General features: G+C 37.0%; 1 protein-coding gene across 1 annotated transcript; it reads right to left on the bottom strand.

Moving 5' to 3' along the window:
* Positions 1 to 7574: 7574 nt before the first annotated feature.
* Positions 7575 to 10431, bottom strand: LOC130433403 (urokinase plasminogen activator surface receptor-like). Its single transcript, XM_056763251.1, has 5 exons — positions 10388 to 10431; positions 10076 to 10189; positions 9832 to 9975; positions 8203 to 8316; positions 7575 to 8111 (listed from the first exon to the last, which is right to left on the bottom strand). The coding sequence occupies exons 2-5, from the start codon at positions 10161 to 10163 to the stop codon at positions 7912 to 7914; spliced, it is 546 nt and encodes a 181-aa protein (XP_056619229.1). The 5' UTR covers positions 10164 to 10189; positions 10388 to 10431; the 3' UTR covers positions 7575 to 7911.
* Positions 10432 to 12044: the final 1613 nt, after the last annotated feature.

Genomic DNA, 12044 nt, shown 5'->3' with positions numbered 1-12044 from the left:
CAGGTACAATTGCCTACAATATTGAAGCACGTCACACGATTTTAATTCTGGTTAAAAGAATTGTCTACGTCACATATGAGGTAAGTTGAGAGTTGTCTCAGCGGTGGCATTATTACCATTACACTGAGTGTAGAAACACACACCATGAGCTCTCCCATAATCTAAAAAAATACTCTCCAACTGCTGCCGCATGCAAAGCATGCTGGGAACTCTAAATCCACTGCTCAGTTAGTGACATAAACAATATTCAGTTATTTTTTTAAATAATTACGTAAAGATCCTTTATACAAGTTTAAGTGGGTTGAACATGATTAATTACATTGAATTCATTCAATAATTTGGGCACTCAGAATTCCAAGATTTTTCCCTATAACTGAAACTTAAATCTTGCTTACGAAAACAAGAACACAATTTTATTACGTAAAGTTTACTCGATTCCTTTTATGAAATCTACTACGACACAGAATCATTTTTTACTTTGTATTAAAACCAATACAGAATAAAAAAATGAATGAGTGTCTGTAAGGTTCATCCCATATGATTTGCTTGCAGGTGTTCTTTGTTGACTCAGTATACCGAAAGTAAATCAGTGAAACAAATTAGAAAAACAAATCAACATTATCCTCACATTTCAGGTTCAGACCTGCTCTTTCAAGAATATCTTATTTACATACACTACATCTATATTCTCCTACAACTTATTGATTAAATACGATCTATAGTCATGATCTAAACATTTTTTTAATAAACATAAGTTTACTGCTTGTTATTCAATATATGTCACACTATGGATTACTATATAGATAACATCACACTCAATCCAATGACAGTGTTTGACTCTAATAAACTCTTAATTAAATGAAAAAGCTCAAAGTTTTTGTCTTTATTGCTTGATGTTTATGAACTGTATGGCATGGTGTCACTGCAGACTGCTAACTACCTATTTTGATTAGACGCTAAAGTATGGAGCTAAAGATCTTTCATGTTTGAAGTATCTTGTATCATGGAATAGCACAAACCTTTTTCCCTTCTTTTGATGGAGATGTCTCTACCGTATCTTTCTTCGTGAATGGATGATTGAAGCTATTTGTCATCTTAAAATATTTTTTTCAGGTAGACCAGGGGCCTTTTTAATAAGGATGTTTGAACAACACAGAGTTAAAATGTGAACTCTGACCTGTTTAACACCGAGATGCGATACTTTGAGTTTTTGGTTTCAGAACAGCTGATTTCAGCTAGTTCTATCAACTCTGGGTAGACTTACCTTGAGTTAAGTGCTTGCATCACAACTACGACAAGCCATGATCATAGGAGCTCCGATATTATGATTCACCATGGCAACGGCACCAAAAAAAGCAACATGGCACTTGAGCATACAGTGGATTCACTAATGTGCTTAAATGTGTACTTAAGTTTAAATTGATTTAAAAAAAAATTATAAGTGTCCTCCAATGTCATTCCACCCCGGGATTCCCAAGGGTCCTAGCGCACGCAGATCAAGTGTATATGCACTTTTAAAAAACAGCGCTACTATTTCCTTGACAAACTAAAAGATGTCCAATTAAATTTGTATATATTTCGAGTGATGGTTATGGAATGCACTGCATGTCACCTACTTGCTTTGATCAAAAGCTTGATGCATGTAAGTCTAGATGTCATAATGATGACAGAATGATGCTTTTAACCACAGCTCTAGACCTGTAGTGACAACCACGCAACTTTGCGATGCTGCTTGCGATTTATCGTTGGAACTATGGTTTTGGGAAACACTTAAATCGATGAAATATGCATATGAATGACGGAATTTGCGACCACAATTGGCTAACGATGCTTTTGGGAAACACACCCCTGGTTAGGTTCACAGAGTAAGTTACTATGGTTACTGATTCTAAGTATAAGTAACCTCTCCTTTAGAAATGGCTTGAGTTACCCCCCTTTCTCGGGTTTGATATACCTTGCATTTTGAAATCATTTCAGGGTCAATGTAAGAGCCATTCAGCCATTTTGTGGTTTATGGTGTGTCCAGTAGGGGTCATCATTGTTAATTGAGAGCACCATATAGGTGGGAACCTTCCCTCAGGTGATAGGTGTTGCTGGGGGGAAGGTGAACACAGTTTTTTGACCGCTACGCTAGGATTTGTACCACTAAAAGTAAGTCTTTGGAAAGGTGAAATACTGGTTGATTTATTGACTGTTGTATGGATCTTGGTTGCACCAAAAATGAAGATTAGAAACAGTAAAATAAAGCTAAAACCATGAGCATTCTACAAACTTGTGTGGACATTCTATTTAAGCAAGTCAAGCGGGCGCGTACTTAAGCAAAGCACCGTCCGGCATCCCTCAGCTGCCTCAAGCAAGGCTTGGCGGCTTTACAGTCAATATTCTGAGTTTTCACTAAACTTCTGAACCGGGCCCCTGTAGTTCCAACCTCGCTAATTTGCATTGCTGCTTGTGATCGATCATTTGAATGATGGTTTTGTGAATCTTTGAACTATGCTGGAACGAGAACCTTGTGACCATAGTTGGCTAACGATGGTTTTGCGAAACGGCAACGCACTCCTGGTTAGGTTCACAGAGTAAGTTCATATCTTTATTGACGCCTAGACTCGGACGCCTATCCGTCTGGGTGGATCAAGTCTGATCGGACAGCATGACGGTGGTGTCCTACATAAATCACCAGCGAGACCTCTCCTCAAGACGCCACTGTGCTCACTGAGGGAAACTCAAGTGCCGGCAGACTGAACCAGGGAGCAGATATGCTATCTAGGACCCATGTCCCTTCAGAGGAATGAACGCTCCACCCCAGGTCGTTTCAGAAAATCCGGGAAGTCTTCGGCAAGGCAGAGGTTGAGCATTTTGCCTCAAAAGACATCATAGAGGATCATAGAACAGGCGCACAAAGTGCTGTTCGTAGCAACACTCTGGAAGAACCAGCCTTGGGTTGCGGAACTTTCTAAGCTGCTCGTAGCAGGCCTGTGGCCTATTCCCCTGAAACGGGACCTCCTCTCTCAGGCAGACAACAGGATTTGGCACCCCTAGCCAGAGCTGTGGGCTCTGCATCTTTGGCCTCTCGATGGGATTCTCAGGCCTCCCTGAGAGTGTCATGAACATGATATCACAGGCAAGAGCTCCGTTTACAAGGCGACTCTATACCCTCAAGTGGTTTGTCTTCTCCGCCTGGTGCGCAACCCGGATGGCAAACCCAGAATCCTGTGACATATCACTAATCCTGTCCTTCATGCAAGAGCTGTTGGATAAGGGCCGCTCCCCTTCCACGCTCAAGGTCTATGTGGCAGCAATTGCAGCTTCCCATGCCCCCATAGCGGGCTAAGGAGCGGGAAAGAACGACTTGGTCGTTTTTTTTTTTAAGGGTTCCAGGCTGCTACGCCCTCCTCGCCCCCTCACCGCTCCCATATGGGATCTGCCCGCAGTGTTGCAAGCTCTGAAGGGTTCTTCCATCGAACCTCTGCAGTATGTGGACCTCCATCCCTTAATTCTTAAAACCGCTCTGCCTATAGCATTAGCATTAATCAAACGTGTAGGCATTCTGCAGGCGCTCTCTGTGAGCCCCTCCTATCTTGAATTTTGGCCCAACGACTCTAAGCTAGTCCTCAAACCAAGACACGGATTCGAACCTAAGGTGCTCTCTATTCCCATTAGATGACAGGTAGTGAAACTTTCTGCGCTCCCCTTCTCCGAGCAGGACCCAGAACTGAACATGCTCTGTCCAGTCAGAGCGCTTAAATTGTACATTGAGCATTCCACCCCCTTCAGGCGGTCGGAACAGCTTTTTGTCTGCTTCGGTGACCGCATCAGAGGATCTTCGGTCACGAAGCATAGACTATCTAAACGGATAGTTTAAGCTTTCGCGCTGCCATATTCTTTCTTGGACATTCAACGCCTCAAAGGAGTTAGGGCCCTTTCTATTTGAGGTGTTGCCTCTTCCTGGGCATGGTCTAATGGAGTCTCCATAGCGGATATTTGTGCGTCTGCCTGCTGCGCTTCGCCTTCCACATTTACCAGATTTTACAGTCTGGACGTTCCGGCCTTACAGGCCCGGGTCCTTTCTGCTTAAGACTAGACTGCTGGACCGTGGTTTCCATCAACCACACCGGCACCTAGCACATTATTGGGATGATTAACCAGATTAGGCCACCTATAATCATATCTATCCTCAAGGCGCCATCGCCATAGGTCTGTGCAGATTCGCTGGCATTTGCCATTACTTTACATGCACCAATTTTCATGCAGTATTCGCTGCGTTATTGTATTTTCCCCATAGCATCCTGCTGCGCAGTACTCCTTCCTGTATTTTAGGTAACCGAGGTTACGTTAGTAACAGAGAACGTTTTTTAACTGAACCTCCTTTCTGAAACGGCACCATTTTGTAAAGTTTGTAAAATCACTCAGTATGTTTAAGCATAAACATTACCCTAAATATAAACGGGTTTCCATTCAGCAAGAAGTACTTGTGAAACTTGCATGTCAAGTTTGAATTAATTGACCGTCAACCATCAAGTATTATTCATGAAAAGTTAAATTGGCAACTTTGACTCAATCTTATGTTTTGTTAATAAAAGTGTATTCAGTTGCCTGCTGTACAACCTGCAGGGTTAAATATTTCCAGTCATATTATTGACTCAAGGTAATATATTCTTACATTTACATTAACATTTACATTTAGCAGACGCTTTAATCCAAAGCTACTTACAAGTTGGGTAAACAATGGAAGCAATTGGGTCAAACATTTGGACAACAAAAAGCATAAGAGCAATAAAAACATGTCCCACAAAGCTACTACCGTGTTTTTTTTTATATTGTAGAAAAGATATAGAAATCAGAAATGATCAGTCAGGTGCAGACGGAAGAGGTGTGTTTCCATCCGATTCTTAAAGATGGTGACAGAATCTGCTGATCTTGTAGCAGCAGGTAGATCATTGCACGAATGTGGAACCGATGCAGAGAAGGGTCGTGAGAGCGATTTTTTTACCTTTTTGGGATGGCCCCACAAGACGTTGTTCGTTAGTAAGGATCTGGCGGGTACATAAGTTTGCATAAGTGAATGAAGATTAAAACCAAGTAATCCAGAGCTTGGCTGGTACAAGTATTTATTGCTAAGGGGTTTATTTCGCTTTAAGAGTCATGTTTGTGTTTTCGTAAAAAGAAACTGCCAAATGCCAAATGTTTCACGAACCATATAGAATGACCCAATTTATAATAACCTGTCTGCAAGCAGCCTGTCATACAGGACATTTGCCACCAGAGGTCACTATTTGATGCCTACTGACTTAACCAGACAAAACGACAAGTAGGTCACGGAATAACGGATTTACAGTGAAGAGGAATTAGGCTACTTCTTTTTCAGAATCTTTTTTTAAAATGATAAAACCTATTTAATTCATCACATGAATTTAGTGGAATAGTCTACCTAATTTTACCTCTATTTACCTAATATAATAAATAACTATATAATGTACATTGTTCATTACTTTGTAAATTATAATTTTCAAAATACATCAAAAACACATATTTCTACCATAATTTCCAATTTTCTATTTATATCATTTTCCCAGTCTTAACAAAATAATCTTGAATAGCTAAATGGTTAAACAGATGTAAAAAAAATTCTTTTTTCATCCCACAAAATTGACATATATAAGAAATGTCATTCTGTATTTTCCACGCTTTCTTCGAGTTTATATCACCAAATAAAGACGAAAAAATCTTGCTGCAGGAATGGAAAGTGAACATAAGGCATTTCTTATACAATTATTACTTATTTATTGTTTTAAAATATTAACATTACCAATTTAAATACTTTTACAAAAATCCTCCATATTGAATTTCCCTTGAACTAGAATAAAATTGAGAAAAAAATTCTTCTGGAAAAAAATTGTTACACAAAATATTCCTTCTTCTAACCAAGTATGGTAGTATTAAACATATAATGAGGAAACAGGTTCCAAATGCTTTTTCGATTCTTCATAAATTCTATTAACTATTTATTTTGAAAGTATCATTAAATCTACTATACACCTAGTCCACCTTGCTCTGGTACATATAACCTCTTATTTAAGATAGTGTGTCTTTTTCCTCCATATAAAGTAACATAATATCTTGTCTAAATACTTTTACCCTAGGGGGCACCTTTAATGATAACCACAAATTCAATTTCTATTGTTTATTTAAACACTGCAATACATGCCTTAACAAGGTCAGCACTGACGTAACTGGTAGTATGTTCAACTTATGTAAGTGTGTGGAGGATACACTCTAAAAAAAATGTATGGCATTTGTTGGCACAACTTATTTTAATGCATTGGTGCAAACCCAAAATTGAAATTTTTGCTGTATTTACAACTGTTAAGTGTGAAACTCTATTTTGATGAGTTGTGCTTACTTAATAATGTTGACAATTACTTTTGCTTAGTATTGTGTGTAATTTTAATCTAAAAATCTGTGTTCATCTGTTATATATTTTAAATTGCAGTATTTATGGTACAGTTACTCAAAGTTAATGGGAACATTAACTGAGTCCCGGATTTCAAGACTTCTCCCAAACCATGTAACATACGCAAACAAGTTCAAACTCTATGTGTCAGGTGCTTGTAAAGTTTTAAATTACTTTGTTCATGTTCAATCATTTAACTTAATCTATTAGAGTTGAGGTTACATGAATGATGCTTGTTGTGTCAAAGTATAGCTTTGCTGAGGATCTCCATTTCCCATCATGCTATGCATGGTACTGAGAGTTTGTGTAGAAATGTTATTTTATGGATTGAGAGCCGCATGAGACTTAATTATGTTAAATATTCTATTATTTTGGCATTTAAAAGGGTTTTGGTTATGTTAGAGGTTACCATTGCCCTGAAGGATAGAGCATTTGCTTAGTCTTCGGTTAGGTTCTATCAAAATTACCATACATGCTATTCTATTCAAAAGGCATCTCATTGGAGATGCTAAAGGCAAATTCAGCTCTTGCTCTTAGTTGCTTTTAAGAATTTTGTAAATTTAGATTTCAAATAATGAAATATTTTACCATACAGTGTCTCTGATTTAATACGTATTCAAAAAAACTTAATAAATTCAATTTTGAGCAACAATTTTTTTAATTGGTGTCAATTAAAAATACATTTAATCTAAGAGAAAAAAGTAATCTGTCTGACCCAATGTAGTTTGTTGGATGAACTTAATTTTGCAATATGTTGTCACAACTCAAAAATATTGATGCAAACTGTTGATTTTTTTGTTGAGTCTACACAATATTTTTAGAGTGTAGACAGCAGAAGAACGAATAACACTTTAGTTCAGAAGCTGCCTTTTAATTTAAATCAAATTGGCTTTACAAGTCACTTGAATTGAAGTTATATTAAACTGACTTCCAACTATTTTAAATATAATTTTATAATTTATACGAAATTATTAGAAGTTAGCCTACGTTTAAAAATAAATTCATGTAATAGTGTATAAACTATAGCTAGCCTATATTGTATACGAAAGTAAATGGCATTTGACACTCTTTAAAGACACATATATCCTTATTAAATGCAAAAAAAATGTTCTAAGCAGAAAATCTACATCTACACAATTACGCTCTTTTAACATATTAAATAAGCAAAAATAAGAGACCAGCCTGTATCCTATACATGCATGCACCACAGTAAAACATAGAGGTTCATAACCTGGCTAATTTTCCACAAGTGGTTTGCGGTCATTATGCTTTGTTTTTTTAGGTCATTATGCTCTACTGACAAAAGCATTGATAAATTACGTCATGATGATGGTACTACTATGCCTATACAAAAGATAGCTTCAGCACTCGACCACACATTATGGACTATTGCACACTCTCTCACGCACTCTTTACATATTCTGCACGATGACGATCCAATTTCCACTTGTTACAAATTTTTATATGAAAAGGAAGATTACAGATATGAGCGGAAAGAAGAAACCTTTCATGCTCTGGGCGCTGTTACACAGGTTTCCCCCACAACATTTTAAATCGTTACCCCCCGACAAACGTGAAACATTAGCACGTGCCGCGTAGCTCCCACAGAAGAGCTGGCTCGAACATCCTTTCTGAGTCTCCGACCTGCCATTGAGTTCAACTAGAAGAGAAAGATGTCACAGTCACAAACCAATTACAAATACCTAACCTTAGGAAGTCACTTCAGTGTTTTATATAAATTGGGTTATCACCTTTTAAAGTGAAGCATTGGTTCTCATCACCTTCACAAGGCAAAATCTTTGAGCAATCGCCCATCACATCACAAGTGAAACAAGCCTTTCCATTAGGCGAGCGGCGGGGCAATTCTGTTCAAGTAACGTTAAATGCAAACAAGTCTTAAGTCTCAACTTGGGTGAATGTAATGAATGTATGAATGTACAGAGCCACTTAAGGACTTGGTGGTAGAAAAAATGATGAGAGGTAAGATAAATATTTTTAAAGCTTTTGCGTTCCCCTGAGCGCGTGCCTTGGAGGAATTAATCTGGCATGTGCGACTCTGGGTATTTGCAGCATTCCATTCTATGCGTGTGAGTCCCTCCGTGGGGATCATAGGAATCAATGAGGGAAGTAATGTGTTTTATCATGTTAAAACTGCAATGTTGAATAAAGGATGTTGTACTAACGCTCGCTATCTTTGTGTGTTGCTCTCTGCCTCTATAATTGTCGGCTGTTACAATACTAATGTAGATTCCCTGACTAATAATTCGCGTTCTAAACGTTGTTATAACACAAATAACACCAATTCCGTAGAGCAGAGGATCTACATTCAACAACATGGTTTTCTTTAAAACTATAATATAAATGGATCTGTTTATGAGCAGGCGACATCGACAAGTCCGAAGGGACCGTCTGCAAAACCCCGAAAAGCGTTACTATCAAAATAGTTATTAATAACTTCACTGTTGCACACGGTAGTGTCAGCGAATTTAGTTTACACATTAATGCTCTCCTTCTGAATTTAAAATGGTTTTGGTTCTACTACAATATATATAGAACTGTAATTAATTACTTTTTTTTAGTAGCCTAATGATCTTCGGGTTTTGTACTTTGCAGACAATCCCTTCGGTCTCCTCTCAGCCGGTCGCCTGAGATCAAAACCATGCTCTGTTTTGGGGGAATTAAGTTGTAGTAGTAGCACATTGTTTAGGTTTCATAAAATGGGGTTTTATTTGTGTAATAAGAACGTTTAGCTCACGATTTATTGGTCAGGGAACATGTGACTATCAGTGGCGTGCATAGGGGATGGCCGAGAGGCCTCCATCCCCTGCCTCTTTTGTCAAATTGTAAATGTGCCCTTCTGGTCATACTTAAAAAGTTATATTAATTATAATAGTGATAAATATAATAGATAACAATAGCTTATCTTCGTAACGAAATAAACGATGAATACAAAAAAATAATATATTTTATATAATTTAAAGCAAGGTACATTTTCTTAAGGGTCTTTACATTTTGTCCATTTCTGTACTAGTTGAATGTGAGACATCTTTCATTTCGTTCACGAGTGAGTATCAGCAACAGCAAAGTAGATTGATCGTTCAAGGCAAGAAGCTCTCTGTGCTCGAGGGAGAGATAACGATTCGTTCACGAAAGTAGAGATGACGCAAATATGTTTGCGAGGGGAATTTTTTTTTCTCTTACCTCTCATATTTTTTACCACCACCAAGTCCCTTAGAGGGCTTCGTATAAAAGTGCTCTGTGGTGATGAAATGGGCAAATTGATAAAGCATCTCATTTATGAAAAAATAATATACTGATTGACAATGAAATGAAACAGCTAAGAGGCAGAGATGATGGAGCAACTCATTTGCTCATAATACCTGGTGCATTGTTACTGTTGCAGAGATCTGTACTACAGCACTGAGAGTTGATGGTCACTTTACTTAGCCCAAAATTCATGCTCCCAGTGATGCACGAATAGGGATCCGCACACGTCTTCGTAACATGACTTTGTTTAAAGCCACCTATGAAAATCAACGTTAAATGTGAACCATTTAACAAAACCCAGAGGACTGTTTTTACTTGCATATTAGATGTTATTTTATTCTATCATGTTATTCGTACCTCCGTACACGGTTGTGGTCATCGAGCCACACTGAAATTGACAGGTATTTACACTATCTGTGCATGGTCCATTTGATGGATCCCCCATGCAAACATAACATTTCAGTGACAGTGCTGAGAAAATAAAAATACAAAAAAATTGTTTGTAACATTTTTGCTTCATGTATAACTTACTTAAAATTCTACACAATTCTACATCATATGAAATAAAGAAAAATATTTTAGATTGTGAAATATAATTTAAAATGTAAATAAAAAAGTTAAACATAAATGGTGAAATGTTAGTAGAAAGTATATTGAAAGGCACTGTACCTTCAGAGAAAAAGACACTGATAAGCAGCAGAATAGTGCATTGAAGAGCCATTGTTGATTCAGACTAAAGAATGGTGGTTGCTGGTTGCTCTTTTAAAGGCATTTCCAAAGGTGTGGTTTGCATCTTATTTGCATTATTGAACTTCTTACATCAAAACTTCCTGTATTAACACAGCTATTAATTTCTTCTAAAATAAATGACATATGGCATCTTGTTGAATTGTGAATTATGAAGATACCTTATGTATTGAAACAACTTGTAAAACCATACGTGATTTTTATTTAAAGAGTCACTCAGTTGAGTCAAATTCATATTTATATGAAAACATGTTCAAGTTATATCTGTTATCGTATTCTTATTTTGTTCAGATACACTCTTAATACAATTTTACCATAATGTTTTAAGCATCATCAAATTGGTAATTTCAATTGACGTATTTAAATCCTGGTCAGTGATATGACTTTGTAACTTTTTGTAAAGTTGATAAACTTATTTGTATTTTTCTTGAAATCGAATTAAAAAGATATGTTGTCATGACTTGATTACATTGTTTTTACAGTGTAGGCAATTTATTAAAATACACATTTAATGTCTTTCACAAAAGCATGACGATGGCTTTAGTTTAAATATGGCAATGCCTTTTTAAATGAATGCAAATCTCATGTTTACATTACATGTAACTAGGCGTGGTGTCCTGAAATAGGTTTCTTTAGCCTCTCCACAGAAAGACCTATACGGACTGTACAAATGTACAGTATAAAGTAGTTATATTAATAATGGTGCTATAAGAAATCTCTTAATTTAGAAAAAGATTGCACTTTTGCTTATTAGTGCTATATATTTCATTTGTATTTGTTTATTTGTGGGGAGTTTTCTATTTGCACCATTAAATAAGGACATTGTGTTATATTTGATTGAAACAGATTGTAATGGTCTGCTCTGTATTTCCCCTGTTGTAGTATTACTTATCATTCCAGGGATGCGTTAAGCAGCCCACACCCTTCTCATCTTTTGCCATAGTGCCTCATTGTCACTTTCCCTGAATATACCCCTGTGTTTCACCATTGTGTCGGTAGGTTATTGAATGTATGTAGTCGTGTTGTTTTTTGTTTTTGCCATGCCAATTCCAATGTCTTTTACTTTGGATGTATTAAATTACTTTGATGCTGCACTTAGATCCAGTCTATTCAGTTAATGTTTTGGACAGCACTTTACACAGATTTCATTGCAAACATTGCATTATTACATGTCTGCATTATGGAGTAGTGTAATTTTAAAAAGAATGGTGGGAAAAAAAGCAGTACAACAAAAGAATTGGGGCTTTAAAGAGATGAACGCTCTCTGTGGTTAGAATGTTTTGTATCTGTGACGAAAGCACGCACTGGCTAAAATTCAAACATGGCTGCCAGTAAACATAAAACTTGATATGAAGAGTCTTACAGATCAGACATTGTTTAAATAAGCAGCCCCTCTATATAGAGTGAACTGAGTTTAAGTCATGTTTTAGTTTGGTAAGATATATTCGATCTTTGACACCTTGAAGAATAATTCATCAATCTGTTCTACGGTCTTTAAGCGTCTCAAGGCTCAACTGATATATTTCAATCAGTTGAAAACAACATAGACATCTATTGAAATTACTCAAATGATCTTGTT

This window comes from Triplophysa dalaica, chromosome 12 (genome assembly GCF_015846415.1).
Source record: "Triplophysa dalaica isolate WHDGS20190420 chromosome 12, ASM1584641v1, whole genome shotgun sequence".
In the NCBI taxonomy this organism is placed as follows: domain Eukaryota; kingdom Metazoa; phylum Chordata; class Actinopteri; order Cypriniformes; family Nemacheilidae; genus Triplophysa; species Triplophysa dalaica.
The sequence above is the reverse complement of the archived record's forward strand: the minus strand, read 5'-3'. Positions and strand labels throughout refer to the sequence as shown.

Bases quoted from the DNA above. Each gene is read 5' to 3' on its own strand.
- LOC130433403 (XM_056763251.1), bottom strand. From the start codon at position 10,163: ATGGGGGATCCATCAAATGGACCATGCACAGATAGTGTAAATACCTGT. The intron at 9,976-10,075 runs GTACGAATAACA...TGATTTTCATAG, and splicing joins GACCACAACCGTGTACGGAG to GTGGCTTTAAACAAAGTCAT. The intron at 8,317-9,831 runs GTATTATGAGCA...TTACTTGAACAG, and splicing joins CAACAGTAACAATGCACCAG to AATTGCCCCGCCGCTCGCCT.